General features: G+C 50.0%; 1 protein-coding gene across 1 annotated transcript in view; it reads left to right on the top strand.

Annotated features, from left to right (window-relative positions):
* The first annotated feature begins 798 nt into the window (after positions 1-798).
* Positions 799-17,523, top strand: part of LOC137651500 (uncharacterized) — a 160,582-nt gene continuing 143,857 nt past the window's right edge. The window contains exons 1-2 of the mRNA XM_068384727.1: positions 799-1,048; positions 10,303-10,401. Coding sequence (XP_068240828.1) covers positions 799-1,048; positions 10,303-10,401 — 349 coding nt within the window. The remainder of the gene's footprint in view (positions 1,049-10,302; positions 10,402-17,523) is intronic.

The raw sequence follows: 17,523 nt of genomic DNA, 5'->3' as shown, positions 1-17,523 counted from the left end.
TCCGAAGTCGGTCGTAGCGGCCTTGAAGGAGGAGGACTTCATGATATCCATAGACCTCAAGGACGCCTACTTCCAGATCCCTGTCCATCCCTCCAGCAGGAAGTACCTAAGGGTAAAATGGGGTACCCAAACGTTGCAGTTCAAGACCCTCTGCTTCGGACTGTCGACAGCCCCTCTGGTCTTCACGAGGATCTTCGCAACAGTCTCAGCCTGGGCACACGAACAGGGAATCCGCCTGATTCGGTACCTGGACGACTGGTGGTTGCTTTCAGCCTCAGGGGAAGTACTGAGGGAGCAAGGCGCGAAGCTCCTGCAGTTCTGCAACGTCTTGGGTATCACCATCAACCTGGAGAAGTCTCAGCTGATACCCTCCACCAGGATGACCTACCTCGGGATGGTCCTAGACTCCCGGTTGGTGAAAGCCTTCCCCTCCGCGGAGAGACTGGACAACCTAGATCAGATCCTCCGGCCCTTCCTGTCGGGCCAGCCCATGAGAGCCAAGGACTGACAAAGACTGATAGGCCACTTCGTGTCGTTGGAGAAGTTAGTCCCCCAGGGGAGGCTCAAACTCAGGGGAGTGCAGTGGAACCTGAAGAAGCTCTGGAACCAGGGGGACTCCCTGCACAAGATAGTCCCGGTGTCCCCAGAGACGAGGGAAGTCCTGGAGTGGTGATACGTCAGATCGAACACCCTCAAGTGAATGCCCTTCGCAGCCGACCCTCCGGAGATGCTTCTGTTCACGGACGCGTTCAAGGAGGGTTGGGGTGCCCATCTCCTCGACAAGACAGCAAGAGGAAGATGGGTAGTCGAGGAGATGAACCTGCACATAAACGTGCTAGAGATGATGGCAGTGCAAAGGGCGTGCCTAGAGTTCGTCCATCTGCTCCGGGGAAACACAGTGGCGTTGATGTGCGACAACGCCACGGTGGTGGCCTACGTGAAAAAGTTCCTAGAATGGGCCTAAGTGGAACAAATAAAAATCTCAGCCAGGTTCATTCCGTGGAAAAGAAACGTCGTGGCCGACGGCCTCAGCAAGATGGGTCAAGTGGTAGGGTCCGAGTGGTCCTTGCACCCAGAAGTGGCCAATACCCTCATTCTGAAGTGGGGCTCGCCGGTGATAGACCTCTTCGCCACGAGACTGAACGCACAGCTCCCCGTGTTTTGTTCTCCTGTGCCAGATCCAGCAGCGGCGTTTGAGGACGCCTTCCAACATCCTTGGGACAACTCGATGTTTACGCCTTCCCTCCCTTCGGGATGCTCAAACAGGTCCTCAACAGTGTGAGACAGGCGGACAACCTGTGAATGACTTTGGTAGCACCCTGGTGCCCGGAGAGAGAGTGGTTCATGGATCTAAAGGAACTGGCGCGCCTCCCACCTTGGCCTCTTCCGGACAGACCAGACCTCCGGCAACCTCACTTTCAAAGGTTCCACGAAAACCCTCGGTCCCTCCGCCTTCACGGGTGGAGGTTATCGAGCGTCTCCTGAGGAAGGAAGGATATTCGTCGAGGACGGCAGCGAGGATGTCAGGGTACCTGAGACGTTCATCAACTGCTGTATACCAGGCGAAATGGGCTACCTTCACTAAGTGGTGCGCCTCGAAGAACATCAGGCCGTTAGGGGCCTCCATTCCTGAGATAGCAGACTTCCTGGTCTATCTCAGGGACGAGGTAAGCATGTCCATCCCAGACATTAAAGGAGTCCGGGCAGCCCTGGGCCAAGTCTTCCTCCTGAAGGGCATCGACCTAGGTGCCCTCAGGCCGTTAGGGTGCCCCAGTGGGACGTGGCTAGAGTACTGAAGATGCTTTCGGAACCTCCCTTCGAGCCCCTCAAGGACATCTTAGACAGAGAGCTCACCCTCAAGACAGTTTTTCTGTTAGCTCTGGCATCAGCAAAAAGAGTAGGAGAGATTCATGGGCTATCTTACGAGGTATCGCACTCGAAGGGCTGGCGAGAAGCTACCTTCAGATTCTTACCCTCCTTCGTAGCCAAGACTCAGAATCCAGCTGTTTGGGACCCCAGGTTTGAAGGATTCTCAATGCCAGCAATCCCTCGTTTGGACAACCCGAGGGACTTGCTTCTGTGCCCAGTCAGGGCGGTACGGAAGTACCTAGAGAGGACGGCCAGACTTCGCCTCGAAACCAAGAGTCTGTTCGTCTCCTCGGGACTGGTAAAGAAGCCAGTCTCCAAAAATACGATCTCTTTCTGGCTCCGGCAGGTGATCATGAGAGCCTACAGTAGTGCAGGGATCCCTCTTCCAGGAAAGCCTAGGCCCCACGACATTAGAGGTCTAAGTACTTCGTTGGCCTTTGAGAAGAACATGCAGTGGGCCAAATCCTGAGGGCAGATACATGGTCTAGTCATTCTACCTTTACGGCTCACTACTTAAAGGATTGTTCGACGAAGTCCCTGGACGGGTTCTCTCTCGGTCCCGTCATTTCCGCGCTCCAAACGATGTAAAGGTGTAGCCCCGGGGGAAGCCGCGGGCGGTAAGTCCAAGAGACACAGGTTCCTTCCTTATCCCCTTCTCTTTTTCCCTATTACCATCCCTAAAATGACCCTAAAATCCCCTAACTGCCATGGGATACACAGTCAGTAGAAGAACGTGTCTCCAAGGATTTTTGCAGAGGTGAGTTACTTAGACACTAAGATAGTTTTTTGCGTAGTTTTCCCTATTTTCTCGTGTTTTCCTTTGGGGTCAGCAGAACCTAGTCTCCTATCTAGGTTCCTCTTCTATCCTCATCATGGTCTCTAGGTCCGGATGGACACCCCCTCCTCCTAAAGTATAAGTTTCCTAAGAAAGTAGTTCGAGGTAAGTACTCCGTGTTGGAACAAATCACAAATTTTAAGTAATTTATATTTTTCCTAACAGTACTTACCTCGAACTACTTTCGCGTTATGGCCCGCCCATCCTGCCCCGAGTGCCTTACAGGACTTCATAGAAACCTAGCTGTCAAAACTTACTGGAGCTCAAGACCTGAGCATGCTTGCTCTCTGACCCCGGGTCGCCTCGTGGCGCGTATCACTCCGCCAGAGGTTACCCCGCATAGAAAACGGGAGTAGGGTAAACTACACAAAATTCTGGTCGGTTAGGAGGAGATCCCAGGTACTCCCAAGAAAGTAGTTCGAGGTAAGTACTGTTAGGAAAAATACTAATTACTTGAAATTTGTGATTTTTCTTAACTATACAAACCTTAGCTATTTAATCAAACTTGGCTGCCAGCCCTATCCCCCTTGAAGTCCTACCTCCAAGCAAAGTGAGCTCATGCACAGGTGTGGGGGGGGGGGGGTGTTAGCAAGCTACCCTCCCCTACCCCCGCTAACTAGCGGTGTGGGTAATAAACCCTCGTTAAATTTTAATGGCTCGTCATTTCAGCTACGCCGAAAGTAATACCCCTTTTAAGTAGCTAAGGTTTGTATAATTAGGAAAAATACAAATTATCTACAAATTTGTAATTTTCAATATTAATCTTACCCGATAATCATGTAGCTGTCAACTCTGTTGCCGACAGAAATCTACGGTCGGGATACGCCAGCGATCGCTATACAGGTGGGGGTGAACACCACAGCGCCATCTGTGGTCAGGTACTCTAGTACTTCTTGTCAACACCACCTCAATTCTTCCTCTGTCGTGCCTCCGGCTAGACCTACATGGATACGCTGTTGATTCTGGAGTTATTGCTCACGATTTGGTGATGTATTTGCTCTAGAGTTTAGCCTTCGCTATTCAGGAAGCTATATCATTAGCTTAGCAAGTTTTTGGAATTAATTTGATTTAATTTTTTATTTAATTTTGGTACGAAGAGAGTATGAACACTCTCACTTTTAAATGGCCGACCCTTCCCTTAGACGGAAGTGTTGGTGTCGAAGAGAGTATAGACTCTCTTAATTTTGCTTAACAAAGTTATAGATTTATTTTATATCTCTCCGCCTTTTATAGGCCTCTTTGATTAACTTCCTTTTATTATAAACTTATTAAAATTAATTTTTATATTTGTTTATATTCGACCTTTCCTAATAGTAGGCGGTCTTTTCTTGGAACCGAAGTTAATTAACTTTGAGCCCGTCATTTCGTTTTTACCTGTTAACATATTATGCTATTTTAATGTTTTTGAAAGAATTTCTTTGATAGTCTTGTACTGTTTTCAAAGTTGAACTAACGTTTTGTTTTGTCTCTGCAGTTGTTGACGTTCAGAACGTTCAACTTGCGCTCTATCGTTACGATAGAGAGAGAGTCTATCACGGTGTCACGTTGCAGTAAGAGTAAACCGATTCTAGCGTTTTGTTAATTCTTTCTTAGCTTAAATGGTTCTATTCTAATAAAGGAACTTTTTATTTGGGAAACCTTTCAGTTTTTTTTTTCCTTTAACAATAATATGTTTTAACGATATATATAATTGGGCTCTTCTCTCAGGTGCTAAGTCAAGAGAGAGAGAGAGAGAGATAGAGACGGAGGGAGAGAGAGGAGGATAAACGTTTCGTTCAAGCGGGTAACGTTGTTATCGTTTTTTTGCTCTTCTCCCTAGTCTCTTTAGGGGAAGAAGGTAAACGTTTCTAGAGTTTTATTCTTGTTCTCAGACTTTATGCGGTGAGAGATTTTAAACGTAGTTTATTTGATCTAGTGTTTAATCTCTTTTCCAGCCACTGAATTATTTATCTTTCATTATGTTTTTCTGTTACATTGTAATACTGTTTTCGCAATTACTAACTTTTAATGAAGGATAGAATTGCGTGTTTCAGGTACAAACCACTTAAAGTTTCGAGTTCAGTGAAATAAGTGCAAACAGAAAATCAAAAGTGATAAAGTGATTAGCGCAAAGTGTTACAGTGTTGCGTTCGAGGGTTCGTCTGTTCGTGCCAGTTGTTCGCCTAGTCTGGGACCTCTTACAAGCTCCCAAGCCCAGGGGAGAAGTAATGTCGAAGGACTTATGGGTTCAGCAGGCCTTGATCGACGAACAGACGTTTCCCTCCGTGGTTTCGGGTGTAACCAACTCACGTAGCCGACGTGATCACCCCACCCACACAAAGACGAGAGAGCCCATTTATTCCTCGTCTGCGGAAGAGGTTTCTCGCAGAAACCATGGACCAAATCTTGCAGCTTTTAAGTGCAAGTCGGTCCCTTCCGCGCAAGTCCAACTCCTAGGTGGTGCCATTAGCACTGGGTCAGTTCGGACTTGCTGCAGTACGACAACTGCACACCTCCCAGAGAGGCAAGGTGGTATCGCAACAGACAGTAACTCCGTCTGTTGCCGCACCAGCTGTTTTAGACCCTCAGTTTCAACGGACAGTAGCTCCGTTTGTTGTTGTCTTTCTTAAACTCTAGTGGTCTATGCTGCTGACAATGCAGTCTCAGCTTGCGGTGTTGATGCAGGAGTTTCAGGCAGAGAAGGTTAACACACCTCCTCCTGCGAGCGCTCCTCCACCTCTACGCAGTCCAGCCTGCCAGACGTATGATGTTGAGGTTCCTCAAGCTACCTCCATGCGTGAGCTGCCGCTTTGGGAGTTGCCAGATACCAGCTCTGTGCAGCAACCTCCACTTTCCTTTAGGCAGGAGCCTCTTGCCACGCGGCAACCTCCTCAACACTTGAGGCAGGAGCCTTATGCTTTGCAGCAACCTCCTCTACCCTTGAGGTAGGAGCCTTATGCGTTGCGACTACCTCCTCCATCCTCGAGGCAGCTACCTCTTGCGGTGCGACAACCTCCACCATCCTCGAGGCAGCAACCTCAACTCCACCTCTGCGCAGTCCACCCTGCCAGACGTATGATGTTGAGGTTCCTCAACCTACCTCCACGCGTGAGCTGCCGCATTGGGAGTTGCCAGATACCAGCGCTATGCAGCAACCTCTTGCGTTGCGGCAACCTCCACCATCCTTGAGGCAGCAACCTCAACTCTTGCGGCAGCCACCTCCACTCTTGAGGCAAGAACCTCAACTCTTGAATGGGCTCTCGTGGCATGGTTGGTTTCGACCTGGCCTTTCATTAGAAGGGGCTAGCGTTCGATCCCAAGTATGAGGTAGAAATTTATTTCTATTTGAACACGATGTTGTGTTGATATTTATCCATATTGACTCATTAGGGGTAATTTGAATGAATTACTACCAATTGTGTCACGTGGTGGCCCGGGGAAATCTGGTAAAACTCGCTGGTAAAGAGACTGATGTCTCACCAGGTAAATCCTCGGACAGCTAGATTAGTGTCAGGTTCAGATTTCTTTAGAAAATCCTCCTCTACCCATGAGGCAGCCTCATGCTTATGAGGAGCCTCATGCTATGCGGCATCCTCCTCAAACCATGAGGCAAAAGCCTCATGCTATGCGGCAACCGCCTCAACCCATGAGGCAGGAGCCTCATACTATGCGGCATCCTCCTCAACGCATGCGGCATAAGCCTCATCCCTTGCAGCTTGAGCCTCATCCCATGCAGCATGAGTCTCATACCATGCAGCATGAGCCTCATCCCATGCAGCATGAGCCTCATCCCATGCAGCATAAGCCGCACGCCATGCAACATGCTCTGCTTACCTTACAGCATGCTCTACATACAGCATGCTCTGCATACCTTACCGCATGCTTCTCAGTCACACATCTTTGGTTGTTGCCAACTCACTAGACTGTCAAGCAGTTTCATAACGTTGCCTTCTAGTCTGCTGCTTTTGCACCAGTGAAACCCTCACTGAGAGATCTTAGCTTTTCTCGGATATGGTTCCTGTAGATGAGAAAGTGCTATTCTCCCTCCTTCTGATTTTCCCTTGAGGACTCTGTCATTTGGAGAGGAGCCTTTAGCTACTTAGCCTCCTATGGACTTTTATTTAAGCATAGCATGCTTCCAGGGAGGGTAATGGTTCCCCTTCAGTCGCTAACCCCGTCTGTTACCACACCTGCTCCCATAGACCTTGAGCTGTGTTGCAAGACATGCAGTCCAAGCTTAGTCCTTGTTAGAGGATTTTTTGTTTACGGAGTCAGTGTGTCACTGGGAAGACGTTCAACAACCAGCAGAAGTGTCTTGTTGTGACGCAGTGCGGCAACCTCAGCAACCCGATAAGGAGTTGTCTGTACGACCCAGACAGTCTAGACAGCTTCGGGTTGTCACTGTACTTCCTCGCTTCCCCATGGTTGACAGTTCACAGACTGTGCAGCAGTACCATGATCTTGTGTCCGGCTCCGTCAGACGACTAGCTTTTAAGAGCTCCCACAAGTCGTCGCTGTCTGGAGATTCTCAGATGGACTATGGATCTGACCAAGGAACTGGGCCTCCTGGTCAATTTTGAGGAGTCCCAGCTCGTCCCATCCCAGACCATTGTCTACCTGGGTATGGATCTTCAGAGTCGAGCTTTTCGGGCTTTTCCGTCGGCCCCAAAGATATACTAAGCCCTAGATTGCATCCAGAGCATGCTGAGAAGGAACCGATGCTCAGTCAGGTAGTGGATGAGTCTAACAGGGACTTTTTCATCGCTGGCACTGTTCATCGAGTTAGGGAGACCCCACCTCCCCCCCTTCAGTATCATCTAGCGGCTCACTGGATAAAGGACATGACGCTAGAGACGATCTCAGTTCCTGTTTCCGAAGAGAGGAGGTCTACTCTCACGTGGTGAAAGAACAGCTTTCTTCTCAAGGAAGTCTACCTTTGGCTGTTCAGAAACCCGACCGCCGTCTCTTCTCTGACGCATCAGACACGGGCTGGGGTGCGACTTTGGACGGACAGGAATGCTCGGGAACATGGAATCAGGAGCTAAGGACACTTCACATCTATTGCAAGGAGCTGTTGGCGGTTCATCTGACCTTGATAAACTTCAAGTCCCTCCAGCTTAACAAGGTGGTGGAGGTGGACTCTGACAACACCACAGCCTTGGCTTACATCTCCAAGCAGGGAGGGACTCATTCGTGGAAGTTGTTCTAGATCGCAAGGGACCTCCTCATCTGGTTAAAAGATCGAAAGCTCACGCTGGTAACGAGGTTCATTCAGGGCGATATGAATGTCATGGCAGATCGCCTTAGCCGGAAGGGTCAGGTCATCCCCACAGAGTGGACCCTTCACAAGAATGTTTGCAGCAGACTTTGGGCCCTGTGGGGTCAGCCAACCATAGATCTGTTCGCTACCTCGATAACCTAGAGGCTCCCGTTGTATTGTTCTCCGATTCCAGACCCAGCAGCAGTTCACGTGGATGCTTTTCTGCTGGATTGGTCCCATCTCGACCTGTATGCATTCCCGCCGTTCAAGATTGTCAACAGGGTACTTCAGAAGTTCGCCTCTCGCAAAGGGACACGGCTGACGTTGGTTGGCTCCGCTCTGGCCCGCGAGAGAATGGTTCATAGAGGTACTGCAATGGCTGGTCGACATTCCCAGGACTCTTCCTCTAGGAGTGGACCTTCTACGTCTACCTCACGTAAAGAAGGTACATCCAAACCTCCACGCTCTTCGTCTGACTGCCTTCAGACTTTCGAAAGACTCTCAAGAGCTAGGGGCTTTTCGAAGGAGGCAGCCAGAGCGATTGCCAGAGCAAGGAGGACATCCACTCTCAGAGTCTATCAGTCTAAAGGGGAAGTCTTCCGAAGCTGGTACAAGGCCAATGCAGTTTCCTCATCCAGTACCACTGTAACCCAGATTGCTGACTTCCTGTTACATCTAAGGAACGTAAGATCCCTTTCAGCTCCTACGATTAAGGGTTACAGAAGTATGTTGGCAGCGGTTTTCCGCCACAGAGGCTTGGATCTTTCCACCAACAAAGATCTACAGGACCTCCTTAGGTCTTTTAAGACCTCAAAGGAATGTCGGTTGTCCACTCCAGGCTGGAATCTAGACGTGGTCCTAAGGTTCCTTATGTCATCAAGATTTGAACCTCTCCAATCAGCCTCTTTTAAGGACCTCACATTAAAAACTCTTTTCCTCGTGTGCTTGACAACAGCTAAAAGAGTAAGTGAGATCCACGCCTTCAGCAGGAACATAGTTTTCACATCTGAAACGGCTACATGTTCCTTGCAGCTCGGTTTTTTGCTAAAACGAGCTTCCTTCACGTCCTTGGCCTAAGTCGTTCGAGATCCCAAGCCTGTCCAACTTGGTGGGGGACGAACTGGAGAGAGTACTTTGCCCAGTTAGAGCTCTTAGGTACTATCTAAAGAGGTCATAACCTTTACGAGGACAATCAGAAGCCTTATGGTGGGCTATCAAGAAGCCTTCTCTTCCAAGGTCTAAGAACTCAGTTTCTTACCTATTCAGGCTCCTGATTAGGGAAGCACATTCTCATCTGAAGGAAGAAGACCTTGCTTTGCTGAAGGTAAGGACACATGAAGTGAGAGCTGTGGCTACTTCAGTGGCCCTCAAACAGAACCGTTCTCTGCAGAGTGTTATGGATGCAACCTATTGGAGAAGCAAGTCAGTGTTCGCATCATTCTATCTCAAAGATGTCCAGTCTCTTTACGAGAACTGCTACACCCTGGGACCATTCGTAGCAACGAATGCAGTAGTAGGCGGGGGCTCAGCCACTACATTCCCATAATCCCATAACCTTTTTAACCTTTCTCTTGAATACTTTTTATGGGTTGTACGGTCGGCTAAGAAGCCTTCCACATCCTTGTTGATTTGGCGGGTGGTCAATTCTTTCTTGAGAAGCGCCGAGGTTAAAGGTTGTGATGAGGTCCTTTAGTATGGGTTGCAGCCCTTTATACTTCAGCACCTAAGAGTCGTTCAGCATCCTAAGAGGACCGCTACGCTCAGTAAGAAAGACGTACTTAATAAAGGCAGAGTAACGGTTCAAGTCGTCTTCCTTACCAGGTACTTATTTATTTTATGTTATTTTTGAATAACTAATAAAATAAAATACGGGATACTTAGCTTCTGTGTTAACATGTATGCTGGTCTCCACCCACCACCCTGGGTGTGAATCAGCTACATGATTATCGGGTAAGATTAATATTGAAAAATGTTATTTTCATTAGTAAAATAAATTTTTTAATATACTTACCCGATAATCATGATTTAATTGACCCACCCTTCCTCCCCATAGAGAACCAGTGGACCGAGGAAAAAATTGAGGTGGTGTTGACAAGAAGTACTAGAGTACCTGACCACAGATGGCGCTGTGGTGTTCACCCCCACCTGTATAGCGATCGCTGGCGTATCCCGACCGTAGATTTCTTTCGGCAACAGAGTTGACAGCTACATGATTATCGGGTAAGTATATTCAAAAATTTATTTTACTAATGAAAATAACATTTTTCTGTCCTTTTGTACCCTTTCCAATTACTTTGATAAGCTCCATTAATGTGCTGTATTATGAAAGTTTATTAATATGCTGTATTCTTTTTTACAGAAATGGAAGATGAGACTAAGGACAGTGAGAATAATAGTGTTATCCTACTGGAGTCATCCCTTGATTCCAGCATTGAAGAAATAACTGAAGGAATAGAAAGTGAGTTTCTTTCTATGTTTTTGTTTGTTCCCATACTAACAAACCTTCCGTTATTTATTGGATTATCTTTTGCTGAAGCTGGAAGGTAGCCATTAGACTTAAAGTGCGAGGTAGCAGCCCTGCCTAACCGCTTGAGCGGGTAGGCTGGGGGTGGCTGGGGGATATTCAGCCGCCATTATATATACTCTCACAGCAGTAATGTACGTCACTTTTTCTTGCTACTGAACCCAGCACTCCCAAGTTGCCTACTGGACTGGCCTTGTATAAGGAGGTTCGAGGTGGTCCAGATTCTCTCATAGAATTCTTGGAGTTAGTCGTGAACTGTTGGATGGAAGAGTCAGGTGTCGCACCTGACTATTAGCTGAAGGGAGCCAAGCTCCGGGATGCCTTAGTTCAGCAATTTCTGAAGGACACTGGTCGATTAGGCTTCAAACTGGACAAGACTAGCAGGAACAGGATCAAGGCAATGCATTTTCCAGGTACAGTCCCAGCTCTGGAGTTGTTCTTGGCAGCGTCTAAGAAGATATTGAACCTGGAAATCTGGGTCCATTGGGGTCCCAGTTGTCCTGTAGTCTGTCGTGATCCATCCATGACTGAGCCTCAGTGTGTGCATCTTCAGTGTCTGTCTAGAGTGCATTTTAACCCTCTGATCCAGCTCGCTATTACGTCCCTCCAACTGACATGATTCTGGGCCATAAGGCTGAGGTAAAATTTTGTGTGCCTGACACTGGGTGCTTTGTCACTGATGATCAGGAAGCACCAGAGGATTGTCCTGTAATCCAGTACGTGACAGAAAAGGCACCTCATCCTCCAGTTGTACACGTGTCTCAACGTTCGGCAGCATGTATAGTAATGATACAGGAGACCTTATTTTGTGCTCTTGTTGATACAGGAGCACAGGTTTGTCTTGTAAGTGAGATGGGAAATACGGTAACTTTTAAAATAACATCTTTTCTCTTATGGTTTTAATTGAATATTCTTTAATTTTTTTTTTATTTATAATGAACGATATCGGCGTCAGTGACCTTGGATGTAAGGATGCCAGAAAACCTCAAATCAATCAATCAATCGCCAGCTCACAAAGCGTCAACTCGAAGCTCACTGATAGCCATGCCTATCGCCGACCCCTTCTTGCAGGTCACCAGTGCTCTGATTTGGTAGATCTCGGATTTACCGGATCTCTGATTCGTCAGCTGCCGAGCTAGATGATCTCCTTTTGCTTATCATTAGATGATCTCCGTTTGCTTATTATTAGCATCGTTTTTGGTTTTAATGTTCGTCAGCTTGTCGGAGGCTAGTGACCACTAATAAGTCTGCTCCACTCTAGGGTTCTAATCAGCAACCACTTCCATGAGAGGTACTCTCTCCTAGACGGCATAGATTGCCTCTCTTCAATCATGGGCTTACACTACAGTACTTAGTTAGACCTTGTAGAGTTGATGGAGTTTTAACACAGTTTTTTCCATCTGGGAACCTAATACTACACCCTTCTTCGATGACACGGATAATACGCTAGCGTAAAGCTCAGTGCTCCTCGCTCTTTTGTGTTTTTGTTTATGTATCACAAGCAGGGCTTCTTGGGTTCCCGAAGTTTTCTCGCCTTTTGCGAGATCAGAGGGAGCCGCGTTAAAGTGGCCAGGTTTATGCATGAAATCCGGCACACTCGTGAGAATTTATCTCTCGTGAACGTACGTGTTTTCACTTACACTTCGTTCATACTGCAAGAAGTCTTATGAGCAAATTGCCTCAGGAACCAGATTACTGCTTCGCTTTCTACCTTCTCCCTTGTTGTCCCGTTTAGTGTGGCCTACTGACGAGCTGACTTTGCTTGAATAGGAACTATGCTAAATAGGCAGTCTCCTGAAGCAAATCGGATCTCAGATGTGGTAGGGGTGGCAGATCCCTTGAACCTGTTCCTTCCCCTCCATCGGAAGACACAACCACATGGGGTTACCGCCATTCTCTCCTACTTAGAGAATTAAATTCAGTGCTGTTTAAGCGACAGCTATAGTAATGTATTTGCTACGTTTTGGGTCGGCCTTAAATAGGTTCCCGATGAGAATAACGTAGATTGTCGTAATTTTGTGTTCTCCCAATCTCCATTAGCACTTATGCCCTTGGACTTTAGTGGAAAAACATTGAACCTCCATCCGCAATCCATTCCGGGGAAACATTGTTATACCTACACTTCATGAAACTCGGTCTTGTTCATGAAGTCGGCTGATGACTTTCTCATGTAACCGTAGCTCTCCCTTAGGCCAGAGTTGTTGAGGAAGAATATATTTTCCCCTTATGGGAAAATTCCTCCCATGAGCTCAAAATAATTGGCTCATGTCTCATTCGCCAAGGAAAAAAAAAGTCCACTTTTCAGCTACAAAAGATACACTCTTGTATCTTCTATCTTCCTTCACGACCTGGAACGTGACCGAGAACGGGAGTGCCTCCCCCGGGATCTCTCACGCTTCCGTTGGGAATTCCTCCGGTTTTCTCCTTCCGAGGAATAGGGGGTTGTAGCAACTGATGAATCGGAGGACTCTTCATAACCCGTCCGAGGGGCCGGGGCCCAGAGAGTGGTCGTCTGAACGGCTTGTTGTCCTACGGAAAGCGCGGGCTGCAGGAACACTTCTGGAACTGACGACGGCGGTGCTGGGGGAGAGCGTGGAAGTTCTACGTTGGGGAACCAGGATCCGAGGCCTTCCTCCAACCTCAACGGGGACCTACAGCGCATCCTAGGAGGGACCCATTCAAGGGGATCCGCCGCCGGTGAGTCTTCCTTCTCTGGGGTGCCTTCAGCTGCGGAGGTACCTGAAAAACCTACCCATGAAGCGGGCGAAGAGACAGGAACAGTTTTACTGCACATGGGGTCATCCGAAGAGACGTGACCCGCGTGCACCAGGGCATCGTCTCTAGGACCCCCACTAAACTCACCTTCAGGCCCCCCACTTGGCTGGAAAGATGCTGCTACCCCACTATCATGGATAAAAGACTCTTGGGGAAGAACCTCTGGCTTCTTCCCCTCAACGGACTTACCTCGTCCCCTACTCTGGGTAGGGGAAAATGGAAGAGAGACCCTACTCGACGGTCCTTCTGGAGACGTAAAGGGTGAAGAGGTGTTAGCCTTCTTGGGTGAATGCTTGGCAGACTTCTTTCTCTTGGAACTGAATCGTACCCACTGGACCTCACTCCAAGAGACGCACTCCGGACACATGTCCGGCGGAGAACACACTCTACCCCTGCACGACGAGCACAAGGATGAGGGTCTACCTCCAGCTTAGAAAGAAACGCACCACATGATTTCCCGGCTCTAGGCCCAGGACAACGGCGGGGATGCTCCATCACGCATTATCGCAACAAAGCAAGACACAGGAACCCAGCAGGAAAGGGTAATAAGGACAAGGATAACACGTGAGAACACAAGGGAAGGAAAAGGTAACCACATGGGGACACAAAGGGAAAGCACAGGGATACCACGTGGGAACCACACAGGACACAATGGAGTCGGGGACACAAAGGGTCGCACTGAGATAAGGAGAGCGTCGAGATGATATCACGACGCGACCAGAGAACTTACTGAGGGTCGAGACCCAAGCTAGCATGCTCCCTGACCCGAGACTAGCCTCAAGGCACGTATCCTTCCGCTTGAGGTTAGCCTTCACAGAAAACGAAGTAGGGTAAACTACACAAAACTCTGGTAGAATGAGAGGAGATTTCCAGGTACTCCTAAGGAAGTAGTTCGAGGTAAGTATGTTAGGAAAAATACAAATTACTTAAAATTTGTGATTTTTCCCTAACTAATACAAACATGTAGTTATTTATATAAATTGGCCCACCATCACCTGTCCCCCCGTAAGTCCTGCCTGCAATCAAAAAGTGACGTAGCTCACAGCTATTAGAGTATATATAGGTGACTGGGTACCCCCTAGCCTCCCCCTGCCTACCCATTGAAGTGGATAAGAACGGTTTCCACCATGCATTTCAAATATAATGGCTGCCTTCCATCCGTTGAAAGTATATCCACATAAATAATTACCGGGTTGTATTAGGGAAAAATACAAATTATCGCCGAATTTGTCATTTGTTCCGTAACTGGAATACAGTACTAACCATGCTTTGTTCCGTAACTGAAATACAAACCACGCTAAAGTTATTACTTTCGACGTAGCTGAAATGACGAGCCTTTAGATTTTTAACGAGGGTTAATTACCCCCGCGCTAGTTAGCAAGGGGTAGGGGAGTGGTAGCTAGCTACCCCTCTCCCCCTCACACACTGCTTCACTTCACTTTTGTGCTTGAAGTTGGCTTCATCCTTCCTTCTTATCATGCAGAAGTGCCCTGGACTCCCCGACCGCCCTTGTGAACGTTCATGTCGGCAGTCGAGACGGACCCTCACACCTTATGTCCGTATTATCGAAGTCAACGGTGTGAAAGGGATAAAAACTGTAGTGAGTGCAGGGAGTGGTCTACCTTCCAGTGGGAGAGGTTTGCCTGGCGGTGTAAGAAGAAGTCTAAGCATGACCTTTCTCCTTCAAGGGCTGCCTTGAAGAACGAAGGTTCCAAGGACTCTTCCGCTGCCCGAACCTCCTCCGAAGCTCCCACTCGATCGGTCTCTCGTGAGAGGCCGTCGAGGGATAGCATAGGCCATTCTTTGTTTCCCAACCTCGGGGTTCGGGAGAGGGCGTTGCCTCCCATAGCGAGGCAGCTCCCTCTCCTCCTTTGGGCTTCCTTGGGGCTTAAGGGCTCGCCCTCCAGGGAAGCCCTGTTTGACCTGATCCAGTTGGGTGCTGCTGTCAAACAGTCGCCGGTAATAGCAGAGGTAGATCCTCTGTCTATTGTCGACGTTGTTGTGGCAGAGGCTTTCGACGGGTCGGGTCAAACCCCTGCTGCGGTTGCGGATGTTGCTGAAGGCTCAGTTCCCCCCTCCGAACATCCTTCGAGGGAGGCGCTGAGTCCAACGGTCTCTCCTGCAGGTGTTTCTTTCCCTCGGGGGAGTGCACTGACAGAGACTTCTCTTTGGAGGACAGACGATGGTGTTGCTGTGCCTCGAGGTTGTCTTCGCTGTAAGGCTCGCCCTCCTCTTCGCTGTAGAGGCCTTCCTTCTCCTTACAAGGGAGTTAGGAGGCGCCTCTTCAGATCTTCGTCTTCGACGTCCTCCGCAAAGGATCCTCCTCGACGAGAGCAGACTGTTGCACCTGCATCACTAGACCTCTCCGCAGATCGTTCGCGATCTCTGACCCCTGCCAAACCTTCCTGTCTTCCATCTCTGTTCCTGAACGCTGATGCGCAGTGGCCGCCAACGCACCCCGTTGTCCAATGGGCACCAGTCCCTTCGGGGCAAAAGGGCTTATCCCACAATGTGGGTAAGTCCCTTAAGTGCCAGGTTTTACCTGCATGCCCACGATCTCCTGCGCGCAAGCGCTCTCCTGCTGACCAGACTTCTACTGATTCAACGCGCCGACGATCTCCTGCTGTGTCTCGCCGTAGATCTCCTGCTCGCCAGTGCGCTAGCACTCTCCTGTGCTACAGAGACCTCCAGCTCGCCAGGGCTCATCTGTTCCTGCTGCGCGCAATGCGCGACATCGGTCTCCTGAGCGCCCACGATCACCTGCTCGTCAGGGCACAACTGCGCACCCTGTTCCTGATGCGCGCCAACGATCTCCGGATCTGGGCGCAGGCAAGGACATTGTTCCTTCGCCTCCTCACCGACGTTCGCCTACGCGCCCTCAGAGTTCGCCTATGCGCCAGCCTTCGCCTGCGCGCCATCGTGCGCACTCACCTGTGGCCACTTCTAAGGCAGCCCGAGTCCCTGCGTGCCCGCACGCCCACGAGATGTCTCCTGAGCCCGCCCACGAGCGTTCCCCTTTGCGCGCAACCTCGCCCTCTGGTCCTGCGCCTCAGCTAGTACCTTCTGAACGCGCAACTGCGCGCCAACGATCTCCTGCGCGCCACTGATCTCCTACGTGCCCGCGCGATCCCTCGCCTAAGCGCAAGCGCTTTCCAATGCGCCCACACTCCAGATCGCCACAGGTCTCCGACACGCCCACGCGCTAACTCGCCTGTGTGGTAGTCGATCACTTGTTTGCCCTATGCGCCATCGCTCGCCAACACGCCACCAATCGCCTGCGCGCTCGCCCTTACAAGCGCGCGCACCCTCACCTGGGCTCCCACGCGCACCCTCACCTGGGCTCCCACGCGCACCTTCACCTGCGCGCCCCCGCGCACCTTCGCCTGCGCGCCCACTCACCAGCGCGCCCACTCACCCGTGCGGCCACGCGCCCTCTCGCCCACGCGCAACCTCGCCCCCGCACCCGCGCGCATGCGCGTTAATGTTTGCCCGTGCGCGAACCAGCGATTCTACCATCGCGCGAGCGTCAGCGCGATCTCGCCAGCGATTCCCGCCTGGTTTCGCAGTGCTCCCAACCTTGAGAGTCTTCGGGGACGCGTGCTTCCAGATCTTCGTCCTCACGATCTCCACCCCGTAAGCGCAGAGCTGCGCATGTCCAGGAGCAGGAAGAATCTTTGGAGAGGTCTACACATCATTCTTCTTTTCAGGCAGGCCCCGTGGTATCCACTCCTAAGGATCAGCCAATCCCCTTCCCTCCAGCGGGAGTTGCTAACACTGCGTCGGTCAGCCGTCAGCCTTGGTTCGGGTCCCTGATCAAAGCGGTCGTGCTGGCTATGAAGCCGGCCCTCGCTGATCCGGGACGGAAACCTACGGCAGCCTCGTCCCCGCTGAAGAGAAGGAGAGGAGTGGACTTTGTGGTAACTTATCCTAGGCTTAAGCTGGCTCCCAAGAAGTTCATCAGGAAGGCCCCTTCCCCCTCGCAGACACTTTCTCCTTCCCCTGTGGACGAAGCCTTTCCGTCCTCAGGAGAATCTAGCGAGGTGAGGTATGCTCCCACGGCACCAATGGGAGGAACCCCACCTCGAGGAAGAGATACGTCTCGCGTGGAGAGGAGCCCCCAGACTTCTTTGCTTGAGTCCTGGATCCCTCCCAGGAGGGAGCCTAAGGACTCTAAGACTGCTCCTAAGTCTTCATCCCGGATTCGACCAGAGCTAGCAAGACTCCAGGAGAACGTCCACGTGTCTCCCCAAGTAGAGCTACTGGGGACAGGAGACCTTGCTG

Source organism: Palaemon carinicauda, chromosome 13, assembly GCF_036898095.1.
Source record: "Palaemon carinicauda isolate YSFRI2023 chromosome 13, ASM3689809v2, whole genome shotgun sequence".
Classification (NCBI taxonomy): Eukaryota; Metazoa; Arthropoda; class Malacostraca; order Decapoda; family Palaemonidae; genus Palaemon; species Palaemon carinicauda.
The sequence above is the reverse complement of the archived record's forward strand: the minus strand, read 5'-3'. Positions and strand labels throughout refer to the sequence as shown.